This window comes from Poecilia latipinna, unplaced genomic scaffold, assembly GCF_001443285.1.
Source record: "Poecilia latipinna isolate Pla-1442-1.1 unplaced genomic scaffold, P_latipinna-1.0 Scaffold8, whole genome shotgun sequence".
Taxonomy (NCBI): domain Eukaryota; kingdom Metazoa; phylum Chordata; class Actinopteri; order Cyprinodontiformes; family Poeciliidae; genus Poecilia; species Poecilia latipinna.
In genome coordinates, this window is record NW_015112624.1 from 1,093,924 (window position 1) to 1,108,304 (window position 14,381).

The following is a 14,381-nucleotide window of genomic DNA, read 5'->3' on the forward strand; positions in this document are numbered from 1 at the left end:
GAATTATCCAGATCCCTGTTAAAGGCACCTTAATTAATCATCAAAGTAAGAGCATGGATCCCTTCAAATGGACCACAGTCAACATTGGAGAGAGTGCCATAACTCTCACACAGTGAGCACCTGACACGCCGCATATTTATTTCCTCTGCAGCCTTAGGTTTCAATCAAGATGTGCACAGAGGTGCAGAATCTCTGAGGTTTGCACCCTCTTTCTGCATGTGTAAAAGTGAATAATTGATTACGTTCAGGTCCTGGTGAGGAGAGAGAGAGCAGCCTGGCTCATCACCCTGTCAGAGTGCACTGTGGCAGTGATGCAGAAGCAGAACCAGGGGAAGCTGCAGAGCACCCACACCTACCGAAGAGATACAGAAGTACCCTTCCTCTTTCTCCCCTCCTCCTCCTCCTAATCCATCTCCTCCTCTCCCTCTCACACAGTCTCTCTGCGCTCAGTTTTCACAGAACTGCACAAAGACAGGCAGGCAGACAGCTAGGAAGACTGTGTGCGCGTGTGTGTCGCCTCTCCACCGACTTCAAGAAGCTCACACACCCAGCCTCCTTTTCTCAGCGCCGGGATGCTGCCGAAGCTCGGCTCGAGATGGCTGAGGCTGATGTTCATGTCGGTGGTGTGTCTGTGCCTCTGCCTGCCTGGGGAATCGTACACCAAGAAAGCCCCGAAGGTGCCTCGCTGCCCTGCGACCTGCTCCTGCACCAAAGACAGCGCCTTCTGCGTGGATACCAAGGCCATCCCCAAGAGCTTCCCCCCTGGAATCATCTCTCTGTGAGTCCACAATCCTTTAACGACCAGCCTTGGCAGCATGTAGGCTGGTACAGAAGGCTACATCACTGATGTCACCCACGGTTATGTAATGATGCGTGGACGTCTCGGTTGTGTTTTGATGATATATAAAGTGCACAAAGCTGAGTCTCAAGCTGTAGACTGTTTGCCAGCAAAACCGTGATAATAACAATTGTCATAAAAATAAAAAAAAAGTTTAAAAAAAGATGATTTTAGTTCCTTTAATGTTCCAAATATAGATGAGGGAGAACGATTCAGAGAGGAATACTAACAATAGATTCCCACGCTCACTGCAGGAGACTTATTTCCTCAGAGAGATCCAGTCTCAGAGAGCGCACAGAGACGCTTTCAGCAAATTAAAGCGCAAAAATGATGAAGATGGAGGGTTTTGCTGATGGGGATGTGGGGCATCTTAGCCTCAAACACCTGTGGATTGGATGGAACAGCGCAGGCTGAGGATGTCCTGGTTTAATAACAGGGGAGAAAGTGGTGATGGGAAGAGTGCGTCCTAGTTTGGAAAAGTTGTTTTGAAATTTACACTGGCAGGTTTTAGTTTAGGCTATAGATCAGGGGTCTGTAACAGCTCTGGAGCCCTATGAGTGGCTCTTTGGACCCTCCACAATGGCTCCTAATAACTTTTAAATATATAACTTTTAAATACTACTTTTAAATATAGATATACTAACAAGTGTTTTGCCTTTTTTTTTTTCAAGGAATGGAATTAGAATTCCAAAAAAGACCGACATTAAAATACATTTTTAGAACTATTTTCCTCGTCATCTGGTTGGAAACTGTTTTTTTTTTAAAAATAATTTTCCACGACTACCAACAGCCTATAAATGCATCCAGTTTCTTTTAGCAAAAGTATTATGTTTTTCTTTATTTCAAAACTTCCAAGATAGGAAGTTTTGAACATTAGTGGCTCTAAATCAGTTTTATTTAAACAATCAATCAAGTTTAGTCGTACAGCACATTCCAGCAGCAATGCAATTTGAAGTGCTTTACATCATGAAAACAGTCACCAGTTGTAAAGCCAGTAACAAACATTACATTATGTCAAGTTATTTAAGGGGACTGATGACAAAAATGTAGACTCCTGCCTTAGATGGATTGAAAATGACTCGGCTGCCAGTGAGAGGAAGATGTTTCCCCCTATTATATACCTGCTGTGATGTTTTATCATTGCTCACCTAAAACCCATCTGGATGGGATCTGATGATGGTTTCCTGTCTGAACAGGACGATGGTGAACGCGGCCTTCACGACGATCCCAGAGGGAGCTTTCTCGCACCTTCACCTGCTGCAGTTCCTGTGAGCCGCAGAACACGACACCTTCACACAGACACCACACAATCAGTTTAACAGGCCTGTTGTTCAAAAGCGCCTTCGTGTCACAGGTATGCGTCAAGACAGACATGATGTTGTTGAGCAGCAACAATGAGGCGACTTGAGCCACTCTACTCCAGATGAATGCTTATTGAAAGCAGTGGTGACATAGCAGTAATAAGGGTAAAGTGGCTCAGTATCAGTGTCTTTGCCAATGACTGACTCCCTTCAGTGCAGCTTCGCCACACAAAGGCGCGCTTGTCTTCTCAGATGCAATCAGGAGTGTGTGTTTATATGCGGCGGCGTGCAGATCTGTGTGTTTGTGGGAGATCCTGAATGCATCAAAAATTAGTCATGCTTTTTCCACTTTGTGTCGTTTTACAAGTCCAAACTGTATTATTATTATTACAAATATTTGTAGTACAACAGAGAATCAGTTTGGTTTGCAGTCACTCCCCATCTAATTTGATTAACCTTAATCTGTTTTCCACTTCATATTTGTACACATTTATACATTTGTACACTAATTTATGTTGGTCTGTTACATAAAATAAAATGTTTTGCAGTCAGATTGTGACAATATTAAAAAGCTCAAGGGTTCCAAATACTTTTAAAACGTGCAGTAAATTTTACTGTTCTACTTTCAACAGGCTCTTGAACTCCAACACCTTCACCATGATTGCCGACGATGCTTTTGCTGGTCTGTCTCACCTGCAGTACTTGTGAGTTTATCACTGAGTGCACAGTGTTTTTCATCTTTAGCAAATGTCCAACTATCACTGTCCACTGTCAAATATGAAGCATTAATAGCGACATTTCTTTTCCTTTATACTTATATATATGATATATTTTATATTGACTATATGGGTGGTTTCCCAGGGTGGCATCAGAAATAGGGGCAGTTTACAGAGTTATGACTTCACTGTCAGTTGTGGTGGCTTGACATTTTCTTTTTTTAATTGCTTCCAAACATGGAAGCTGGAACTCCATGTTTGCTGCTGAGTATAGACAGACTTACTTTTTATGGACCCAAACTAAATTTCATCCAGCTCCAAACACTCAGCTAATTTACTGTGTTATAATTACTTGGGTGCTTGCCCAGAGTGGCATTTATGTGCAAACAGCCAGGGATATATTCAGTGAATTCTCCTGGTTGACCTTGACAACATGCGGTATCTTGATCAAGCGTTGTTACTGGCCGAAGTGGTCAAACAAAGGCCGGACGTTCCTGAGCTAAAATGCAGAGTAATTTCAGTGTACGCTACTCTTGCGTTGTATTTTAGTTAACAACTCTGCTCTATATTTAGACCACCTCCATATTGTGAAAGTTACATAAGGTTGCACAGAACGATTTTGTGTTATTGCCGTGGAGTCCTGCGGTGCTTTTATTTTCTGCAGACTTCATCGCTGTATCTCTGCCACGGACGGTAAATTTAACATCCTAACATCCACAGTCAGATCTGAGCGGAGAAGCTCTGCAGTGCTAAAAACGCAGAGGGCCAGAAGTGAAATTAAAAATAAATCCTTCTCTGACAGCTAGCACTTAGCCTCTGCAGTGTGAAAAAAAAAAGCTGAATACGCCATCCAGTGAATTGATGTGCTTTAGAAAGTCGTTAGTTGATGGCTTGGAGTGGGCAGGCTGCTGGCTGAGTGGGCTTGACTGCAGCCCAGCTTGCAGACCTCATCCTCATTGCGTTCTGCCTGCTAAGAATGCTAATAAGGTCATAGAGTCATTTCCAGACGCCTCCAGAGAGTTTGGCCCTTAACTATGTATGGACGAAGCAAAGACAGGACAGGATCAAGTGATGCTGACGATCCATTTGCAGAACTTGAATGACTTTGTATGTCATTTTAGACTTGAAGTGAGATTCTCATCTGTCAAAAGTAGACTCAGTATTATTATTTGACTCTAGATCTGACTTGTAAGCAGTTGCAAACGTAGCTGAAATCCTTTACTCGTTTCTGACAGATTTTTGTTGTACTGAACACAGACAATGACTTGGCCAACAAGGGTGACTTTCTGCAACAGAAGGTTATCTTAATGTGACTGATTTTTTCCCATCACAGATTCATTGAGAATAATGACATCCAGGACCTGTCCAAGTACACCTTCAGAGGACTCAAGTCTCTCACTCATCTGTGAGTATTTTAGGGTGTGGAGACGAATCTTTCACTTTGAAATGTCTAAACCTAAGCTATTTACTTTAGAGATGCACTGGTCAAATATTTGTGACCGATTTCTGATCATTGTTTCTTTGAAAGCTTTGAATATTGCAAAGTTTCGTAATTTATCTCTATTTAAGTAAGTTTTGTCTGCCACAGCAGTACATGTGGTACAGTTGGTGCTTTATGGATACGTTTAAAAGACTGATAGCACCACCAAAGTTGATATCAGAAATTTAAGACATGACAAAACATTTTGACCTCAATCTCAAATTAAAGAACTTAAAACTTTCCATGTGCAAAACAGCTATCAAGCGAAAATCATTACAACAAATAACTTAGCAAAGGCAATGTGCATAGTATGTACAATGTATGTTTATTTAACATAGGTGAGGAAAGCTGCACAACAAAAGAGAGACTGTGACTGAGTTTAGAATGACTATTCAGAAGGAGGGCAGTGAAAAACAATGCTCCTGTGTCATACAGCCACTTCCCGCCTTTGGAGTGATATTTGTCTGGGCAGAGTGAGAGAGTGAAATTCTCTCCAGAAAGCTTGAGAGTCAGAAACCGGAAAGGAGTTACTTTGAAATAAGATTTAATCATCTAATTTAAAGACTAAGTGATTTAGAGTTTACATTTGAACCGTCTTTAGCATCTTTTGTTAGCATTTAGCAAACAGGAAGGTTAGCATAATTAGCATTACTAAGAAACATCAGTGTATTTTCCTAACAGAAAATGTAGAACCTCTGCTTAATATTAAGATTTTCAAAAGACTGCCAACATATCCAAATCCAGGCTGAAAGGTTCTTAGAGATAAGAAGAGGTAATTTATGTAATATTCTCAACCTTCTTGTTGACTGCTGAAAGTCTTGCTCTGTCTTGCATTTAGAGTAAACCACAGATATACCTTGACTCTTCATAGAAAATACTACGTTCTTAATTCTCTGCCCTAACTTCATGTTTCACACCTTCCTCATAGTGAAAATAGCCAATTCAGCATCTTCCTCCTTCAGTAACAGCATCCACACTCAAGACTGTTGTCATTTGTGCAACATGTTAGCACTTAGCTGAGAGTCTTTTCATTTTCCTGTCGCCAGTTGATTTTCTTTGCATCTCTGATGTACACCTATGCATTTTGAACCGGACAGATGATCAGTACTGATCCATATTACGGAGAACTCTCATTCTGCAGATCCCTCTCAAACAACAACCTGCAGCAGCTGCCCAGAGATCTCTTCAAACATCTGGACATCCTCACAGATTTGTAAGTTTGCCATGTTATCATGAACTCTTTAAGCAGAACGGTCAGTAGCTCAGTTTCTTTTTTCTTTTTTTTTTCATCTTTATGATTCAGAGACCTGCGTGGGAACTCGTTCCGCTGCGACTGTAAGATCAAGTGGCTGGTCGACTGGATGGAGAAGACCAACACTTCGGTTCCGGCCATCTACTGCGCCAGCCCCTTTGAGTTTCAGGGTCGCAGAATCCGAGATCTCACTCCACGAGACTTCAACTGCATCACAGCAGGTTTTTTTTTTTTTTTTTTAGTCAATCTGTCTGCATCAGTTTGCTGAAGGTCATGGTGTAGTTTCATTGGTGTTCTCACTCTGATTTCTCATCCAACAGACTTTGCTGTGTATGAAACCTTCCCTTTCCACTCGGTGTCAGTGGAGTCCTATGAGTTCAGTGGAGATCAGTTTGTGGCCTTCGCTCAGCCCGACTCTGGATTCTGTACCCTGTACATATGGGATCATGTGGAGATGATCTTCAGAAGGTTTCACAACATCACTTGTAAGTTTTTGGTTGTGACAATAAAAAACGATACATTGTACTCTGTAAATAATGAAAGCCTTATTCCTTCGGCTTCCCTCTTTCTCTTGCAGCTCGCTCGGCCGTGTACTGCAAACCTGTTGTGATAAACAACACTCTTTACATGGTTGTGGCTCAACTTTTTGGTGGATCTCACATATACAAGTAAGGCCTGAAGTTCAGCTTCATATTTAGTAGTGACTGCAACTGAAAGAAACAGCTCATTGGCAAATATTTAATGGTTTCCTTTTTAAAAAAATTTAAAATCCCGTATCCTTTTTTTTTCATCTACTTTGCACAAGTTTATTCCATTCAATTCCAATGATATAAATTGAAGTTTGTGGTTGTAATGTGATTAAATTTGTCAAGAAGCTCAAGTTCAATTCGAACTCTTTGCTAGAAGTCAGCTATCTAAAGGTTTGTGAGTGTGTGTATTGTTGTTTCCCCCGTTTGTCTCTGTGTTAGTGTGAGTTAGCTTGGCATACACACCTCTCACCCAATGACTGATGGGGATAGATCCCAGTCCAATGACCACATAGGGATTACGCATCTATAGTAAATGGATGGACTGAGGCAGAATTTGAAGAAAGGTTCTCTTGTAAAAACTGTTAAGTTGATATCTCTTTGGAAAAACAGCAGATATTCGTTGTTTTTCCATTAGTCCTAATATTAGCTCTGAATTTTGGGAAATACCTTGACAGCCTTTGTGTGAACGTAGGTGGGAGGAGGGACCGCAGCGCTTTATAAAGATCCAAGACATCGACACCAACCGAGTGAGGAAACCAAACTTTGTGGACACCTTCCTGCTGGATGATGAGTGGTATTTCATTGTGGCAGACAGCTCCAAGGCGGGCTCCACCAGCATCTATCGCTGGAACAGCAATGGCTTCTACTCCCATCAATCCCTCCATCCCTGGCACCGGGACACTCACGTGGAGTTCATAGATGTTGGCGGGAAGCCTCACCTCATCCTGTCCAGCGCCTCTCAGCCGCCCGTGGTCTACCAGTGGAACCGGAACCAGAAGCAGTTCACTTTCCATTCCATAATCACGGAGCTGGCAGACGTGCAGATGGTCAAGCACTTCTGGGTGAGAAAGGTCCTCTACCTCTGCCTCACGCGCTTCATTGGCGACTCCAAGATCCTGCGCTGGGAGGGACAGCGCTTCGTGGAGATCCAGACTCTGCCCTCTCGGGGGTCGATGGCGGTGTATCCCTTCACGGTGGGGCCTCGTCAGTACCTGATCCTGGGCAGTGATTTCTCCTTCTCCAGAGTGTACCTGTGGGACGACCTCACCCAGCGCTTCCAGCCCTTCCAGGAGCTCAACATGAGGGCCCCGAGGGGCTTCAGCCTGGTGTCCGTCGACAACAAGGACATTCTGCTGGCCGCCAGCTTCAAAGGCAACACCCTGGCCTACCAGCATCTGGTGGTGGATCTCAGTGCCAAATGAGCAACAGGAGGTGTTCACCTACCTGCAATTTAAAATGTGCCAATAAGACTGCAAAAATGTCAAAGCCATGTAACTGAAAGTCTGCTGTTTCCTCTGAGGTTTTGAGTAAGTCAACTAATTACCTGATTATTTATGATCTTTTGCACTATTGTTTAAAATCTAATTGAGTTATGTCAAAATTAGAGTTGTGCAACTGTTGAATCACTGTTCTATTTAAAGAAATGATGGCTCGACCATTGTTTTTATTCTTTGTGTTGTATTTAACTAATATCTAAATAACATGCATGTACATTTTCAGAATTGTTTGAAAGATCACACTGGAAGTTGAATAACTGAGAGGAAAATTATGTTTTGTACTCTATATGGTGAAATGAAAACCCTTTTGCACGACACTGTGTATAAAACAAGCTAACCCTAAAACACGTAAAACACTTTGTTTCATACCCATATGTATATATATCATCAACATAAATCTGTTTTTGACTAAATGCTTGTTCGAATCAAATCAACATTTTGTCATCATTCATTGTAATGCCAATGCAATGTCCACAATAAAATGAGATTGGTGTAAGAATTTCAAAAAAGTGTAAAATCTTAGCAGCCATTCAGCATTTTAATAGTTTGTACTGCTGCCTTCAATGCTGCTGTTCCAAAAATTTAATGTAAAGAGTGTGAGGAGCCCATAATGCAGCAGCTCTTATTAAGATTTTGTGCACAGGGTAAAGGAGACAGTCTGTACTGTTGCTGGACTTGTTCTGCCATGATCAAGGAGTAGTAAGATACAATAATGGGAACACAAACAAAAAAATATATATATAAGTTAAATAAATTAAATCTTTCTTGGTATAATCATAACATAATGTAGAATTCAAAATTTATTTTACATGTTATGGTAGACATGATTGTTTCTCCCTATTCAATCAGAAGCTTTTTCAAATTCACTGTAACACAGACTGCTACACGAAATCTTTCCTGCTATCAACTATGGCAGGAAAGAAGTTATCTATATAACTCTTTGAAAAATTTGAATTAGTATGAGTTGCAACAGCATTTAAATTCCCTTTGGTATCAATGTTTGAATTTAAATTATTTTTTTAATTTGAATTTGTATATAGGAATGGTATTCTTTTTGGGCCTATTAGTAAGATCAAATATTATAATTTAAATTTTAAAAATAAACTTAGGTCTTTTTGCTTATAATGCAACTAAATTCTAGAAAAAAAAAAGGTCAAATAAATTCATGGCAGTGCCTTCGGTCAGATGCCTCTTTCAGACTGCTCTAATACAGACTGCTACAGGAGATCGATCCTTCCCATGGCCATTAATATGTACAACTCATTGAAGAAAATTGTATGAGTTACAAGAACATTCAATTGCCTTCTGGTATTACTTTAGTATTTCTGAATCTAACTGTATTTGATTAGTGAATATTTGTTATGGAATAGCAGCAAAAGAAAACAGTGCCATATTGTGGTAGAATGGGGAAAATACCCAGAAACTGTACTCAAGTTATAAGGTCCCTAATTCAGTATATTATTACTCAAGTAAAAGTAAAAAGTCGCAGTTCAAGAAACTAAGGTTATTTGAGTATTGAGTAATTGATCAGAACATCTATTTTGATATTTAAAAAATTCATCAGGTAGATAAAAATATCAATTATGTGCAATTTCTGGTATTTGAAAGATTGATGTGCAAAATAAATACACATAAGTAAGATAATTACCAGATACAAATTCAGGGAGAAACACCAATTTTCTTTTTCTCTATAAAACATATGAAACCAATACCTGTAGTAGGTGATGTAGACCAGGGCAAAGTACTTCCAATTGAAAATAATATCTTCACTGTATCTTCTTGACCTCCAACTGGCACAATAGGTACAAAAGACAGAAAACAATATTAGAACAATGAAACTTGGGTACAAACAAGATGTTTCATTCAAACATAAACTGGTGTGTAGCTCGATGCTTCCACGGTTTTCAGGTCTCCGTGTTTACAGCTACTTACTATTTCTCAAAAAAATCGCTGCCCTCTTATATGCGTATAAATGTTGCAACTGTTAAGTTCCTTAGCAAAATACTGGGTGCGTTTTCTTTACTCTACAGCGCGTCTCTGGGTGGGCGGTAGCCTGGTGTCAAGAGCAGAGGGAAAGCCGCCGCTTCCCCGTCTTGGTGTAAATAATAAACACACACAATCATTTTTTTGTTGATATGTAAAAGCTAGCTCCGCGTTAGCATGAGTTTACAACACCGTGGCGAAGTGAAAGTCTCTGACAGTTGATTTTATACACCGGAGCCGTAATTTTCTTCGACAAAAGATGTGCGAACCGACATGCTATCTAGCAATAGCTGCTAATATTAGCCTTCTCTCTCGAGTTCACCGTTGCCAGTGTTAAATCTAGCTTTCCTCGCAACCAAGTTACCGTGACAAGCTGCTTTGAGTGGCGAATCAGAACCTTTTCAGTGTGGGCTTTATGAAATGTCTACCACTGCGGAAATGAGCCTGCCACCTGAGTGGAACGACGACGAGCGGATGAACTTTATGTTCTCCGAGTTCAAGGAGAACCGGGATGTGAACACCACGGACTGGGACAGTAAGATGGACTTCTGGACAGCTCTCATTATGCGGAGCTGCAGACGGCGCGGCTCCGTGATTGTCAACCTGCAGGATCTCAATAAGACCTTCCAAAGGAAAGAGAAAACACCGCTGGGCCTTTCGACTGTAATCCAGACCATGGCCAGGTAACTGTGGGCGTGTCGGTGCTTGTCAGTATTATCGTCAGTCATGTTAACTCTCTCTCTCTTTCTGTGTGTTCCTCTCGGTCAGGTGTGGGAAGATCCAAAGAGAGTCTGAGTTCGCCGCCAGCGTGGACTGTGGGTGGGTTTCCTGGAGTGTGGGGATGCTGCTGGTGAAGCCACTCAAGTGGACCTTCTCCACGCTTCTGGGCAGCAACAGAGTTCCTCTGGAGGAGTCTTTCGTTGTTATCGAGCTAGTAAAGGTTTGCCATGCCCTTGTTGTTTCCATAGAAGACACAGTCCTTTGCATAACGCTTTAACTTCTGCTTAATTTGATACATTACAACCACAAACCGAAAGTAGAACTCTGAAAAGTGTGGCATGCATGTGTAGTCAGTCCCCGTTGGATTTTATTTGGGTTATCAGAGTAAATGTGGTAAATAGAAATGCATGACACTTTTTGTCGTGTGTTGATCTCTTGCATAAATTGCTAATAAAATTGAGTAATTTTTTTTTCCAAGAAAAGGGTTATGAATACTTTCACAAGGGTACTGCATCTACTATACAGTCGGATTTGTTTTAAGATGCAGCTGTACTGGATGGTTTCCTATTTCGTTCTTCTTCTTTTTCAGGAGAAAGCCACGGAACTGCTAAAGGTCTACCGAAGCAGTGACTTTTCAAGCTGCTCCGTCGTCTCATTTCAAGAGTTGTGCACTCTGTCCTCCAACATCTGCGCTGATGAAAGCACCCTGTGCATGGCTCTGCTGCAGCTGCAGAAGGACAAGCAGGTCATAGTTTCCTTGCACGAGGGAGAGAAGGTAAAGCGGAATATAATCACCGTTGGGACTGCACGATGTTAGGAAAACATGGTTCAAGAATGCCACCACAGTGATGTGATTATTATCTTTCTGTTTTAGGTCAGTAGCAGAACACAGATAGTCAATATTTCTGTCTGAACAAAGAGGTTTTATTGTTACTCTGCTAAACAAATTAGTTATAGTTTCTTAATGATTTAAAATGAACTGTTTACCCTCAGAAACTCTTTACAACAAGTGACACCAGATACATAACAAAAATAAACAGTCAGAATGAGTAGCATTCAATAATTAGCTAACACTTCTGTTACTTCATAATATGCAGTAACAGAACATTGTTTTTCATATGTTGTGCAGCTCTAATCAAAGGCAACTAAAAAGTTTAAAAATACAACACAAGTGCTTTGTACGATACATGAAGACGTACCTGATTTCTTCTGTTTTCCAGATTGTGAAGTTTTGCCAGCTGGGACAGGATCGTGTGTCTCCGTTTGGTGACATAGACATCGGGATCTACCAGCTGCAGCGCAGTGAGAAACTTCTGGAAGAGCGTGTGCAGAAACTGAACCTGGAGGCTGACAGGTTGATCTTAGACATGAACGTTCCTGTTAGACGTCTAGTTCTTGTATAAGAAGTGCGAATTACTTTAATTCAAGAGAGCCAAATGCAGAGGGTTAGATTTGGATGCTTGTTTAGCATAATCTCACAATGGAAAATACTGAAACTCCCCCCAATAATAATACAATTTCAATAGTTGCAGTTTTACTAAACTGTACTCTTAAAAAATGATTTCTAGGTGCAAAGAGGAAGCAAGAATTCTGCTGCGAGATGGGAAGAAAACACAGGTCATTATAAACAGAAACTTATTTTAAGACGCAACCTTTGAAATCACAGCAGCAGTTTAAGTTGAATTTCTGTCTCCAAGGCGCTGAGGTGTTTGAGAGGCCGGAAGAGAGTGGAGAAGAGAGCAGACAGCTTGTTCGCCAAGCTGGAGACCATCCGGGGAATCCTGGAGCGAATAGCGCAGTCACAGACTGATAAAATGGTATGAAGCGCCTTCGCGCTTTGATGTCCACATGTCTTCTGTAACTAAGTTTTCCTTCATTGGTTAAAGAGTGTGTTCTGGTGTGTGTGTAGGTCATGCAGGCCTACCAGGCTGGAGTGTCTGCTCTGAGGATGTCGCTTAAAGATGTGACTGTGGAGCGCGCCGAGAATCTGGTGGATCAGATCCAGGAGGTACGCAGTCGTCGTTAAGCCAGGAAGTTGTATATTTAGATTATTTATTAGGTTTTTATTATTTTCTCCTGTTCCATACTAACAGTTATGCGACACACAAGATGAGGTGAATCAAACCATTTCCAGTGGTGTAGCTGCTGCAGGTAAGTTCTTCTGTTCCTACTTGGCTTAATTTTATTTTTCATTATTATTTATTTTATTTATTTTTAGCATAATAGGATCATGTCACATGTAAATATAAAGAAACGTTTCACTCAAAAGTCCATTTACTATAACTTGTGCAATTAAGCACCAATAAACCTCGTTTCAACACAAAACAGTGATTGTTATCAAAACATTATCACTGTTTTGTGATTAAAAAAAGAAAATAACAGAAAAAAGACATATTATCCTTGTAATGGCACAGCACTCAACTGAGTCAATGTGCCTCAATTTAGCATATTATATTTTAATATTTTCTTAAAAGTAAAAATGTATAGTCTCTTTTTTTCCATTTGTTTTAGTTCTTTGGGTTTTTTTTGTGTTTTTTACTTCTGATCCTCTCCAATTATAAATGGAATCTTTTTTTTCTAAATATTTTTTTTGCATATGTATTTAGTATTTTTAAGCATAACTTGCAGAATATATTAGTCCACCACGTCGTGAAATTCCATAAATTTGAAGAACGAAGGATTTGTTGGACCTCTGTAGCGTTTTGTGCTTAAAATTCTAACAGCTGCTTTTTTTTTTTTTTACAATCATTCCCCCAACACTTCTACTCAATAAGTCTGACAAGGAGTGATCACTTTATTGACATATTATGCGTTTTGTCAGTAGATGAAGACATGGACGAGTTGGAGAAGGAGCTGAAAGCGTTGCTGGATGAGTCGGAGCCAGATGTGAACACGTCGGGTCTACCTGCAGTCCCAACGAACCGCCTGGGTCCCACCAGTGAGCAGACCCTCAGTTCTCTGCCCGACGTACCCCGCGGCCACTTGCATGTTACCACTGACGCGCTAGAGGAGGAACTGAATCGGTTAACCTTGTCAGAAGCAGGTGCGCAACTTCAGATTCCTTCAGTTCTTTCCGTCTTTCGGACGTTCCAGACAACATGTGTGTCTACTGTCTTTGTTTTCAGGATCTCCACAGAGGAAGGCAACGTCACCAGGGAGGAGAGCAGAGGCCGCTCAGTGATTTTCATCGACATCCAAGTCAAAACAAAGCACTTTACTTAATAAAGACAAGTACAGAGGAGGCATGCCAGTCTGGACTTTCCAACAAATAATGCAGATCTACTTTTTAACTTGCTTGCTGTCATAATTTGAATAACTCTTTGGCTCCAGCGGGAATGCTTTTAAACCGGTTAAGAGAACCGTACAAAAGGTTTGTCCTGTGTTTATCGATTATACGTGGATGCTCGTTGTGTAAAGTGTGTGATAGTGGCCTTCTGAGGTGTAAAGTCGAAGCTGTGTAACGGAAAGACATGCCAAATGATTTATCATAACCAAGTTTATTGTTGAGATGTACCTGGAAGGATGGAAAAGAATACCTAAAGTGAGTTTAACCAAATATGTTTGTCAAAAAATAAAATTTATTTTAATCACTCGTCTTAAGGTTTATTTGTGTTAAATCAATTAAAAATAAAAAGCCCTGTTGGTCTACTACACTCATCCTAGCAATGCTGACAACAGTGTGAATCCTCTTATCATTTGATTGTTTCAAAATTTCTGACAAAATAGTTTTAAGGTGACTCCTCTGCGCCATGGCAACTTCTGTTCTTTTCAAGTTAAAATCCACTGTTTTGGGTTATTTCTCCTTTAAGTTTGGCAATCTAATAATCATCTAACCTCATCTTAGGGGCACCGCTGTTGACAAACAAACCTGGCCCAGTACCCTTCCTCCAGCTTTTCCGACATTCATTCAAACCAAGTAACCAAACGAAAAAAAAAATAAAAGCATGGTAGTAATATAATGATTTGTATTCTTTAATGACAAGTGATTTTATTGTGAAAAGCAGGCTATTAAGATATTTAATTACCATTATTTTGGTGGTGTGACAGGTACAGAGTGCATCAGGA

At 40.6% G+C, this 14,381-nt stretch overlaps 2 protein-coding genes across 3 annotated transcripts; both read left to right on the top strand.

Annotated features, from left to right (window-relative positions):
* Nucleotides 1-315: 315 nt before the first annotated feature.
* On the top strand, nt 316-8,122 carry lgi3 (leucine-rich repeat LGI family, member 3). Its single transcript, XM_015028522.1, has 9 exons — nt 316-778; nt 2,035-2,106; nt 2,772-2,843; nt 4,189-4,260; nt 5,477-5,548; nt 5,639-5,808; nt 5,908-6,072; nt 6,165-6,255; nt 6,809-8,122. The coding sequence occupies exons 1-9, from the start codon at nt 573-575 to the stop codon at nt 7,536-7,538; spliced, it is 1,650 nt and encodes a 549-aa protein (XP_014884008.1). The 5' UTR covers nt 316-572; the 3' UTR covers nt 7,539-8,122.
* Nucleotides 8,123-9,751: 1,629 nt separating this feature from the next.
* On the top strand, nt 9,752-13,909 carry chmp7 (charged multivesicular body protein 7). 2 transcript variants are annotated; one of them, XM_015028533.1, is made up of 10 exons: nt 9,752-10,279; nt 10,365-10,536; nt 10,906-11,091; nt 11,537-11,670; nt 11,885-11,933; nt 12,014-12,133; nt 12,226-12,324; nt 12,410-12,467; nt 13,138-13,359; nt 13,442-13,909. In XM_015028533.1, exons 1-10 carry the CDS (start codon nt 10,017-10,019, stop codon nt 13,495-13,497), a joined length of 1,359 nt encoding a protein of 452 aa, XP_014884019.1. In that variant the 5' UTR covers nt 9,752-10,016; the 3' UTR covers nt 13,498-13,909. The 2 variants fall into 2 exon arrangements, with proteins under 2 accessions (XP_014884019.1, XP_014884026.1); XM_015028540.1 differs by having other exon boundaries at nt 9,754-10,279; nt 13,141-13,359.
* The last annotated feature ends 472 nt before the right edge of the window (nt 13,910-14,381 follow it).

Bases quoted from the DNA above. Each gene is read 5' to 3' on its own strand.
- chmp7 (XM_015028533.1), top strand. From the start codon at position 10,017: ATGTCTACCACTGCGGAAATGAGCCTGCCACCTGAGTGGAACGACGAC. The intron at 10,280-10,364 runs GTAACTGTGGGC...CCTCTCGGTCAG, and splicing joins GTAATCCAGACCATGGCCAG to GTGTGGGAAGATCCAAAGAG. The intron at 10,537-10,905 runs GTTTGCCATGCC...CTTCTTTTTCAG, and splicing joins TTGTTATCGAGCTAGTAAAG to GAGAAAGCCACGGAACTGCT.
- lgi3 (XM_015028522.1), top strand. From the start codon at position 573: ATGCTGCCGAAGCTCGGCTCGAGATGGCTGAGGCTGATGTTCATGTCG. The intron at 6,073-6,164 runs GTAAGTTTTTGG...TTTCTCTTGCAG, and splicing joins AAGGTTTCACAACATCACTT to CTCGCTCGGCCGTGTACTGC. The intron at 6,256-6,808 runs GTAAGGCCTGAA...GTGTGAACGTAG, and splicing joins GGTGGATCTCACATATACAA to GTGGGAGGAGGGACCGCAGC.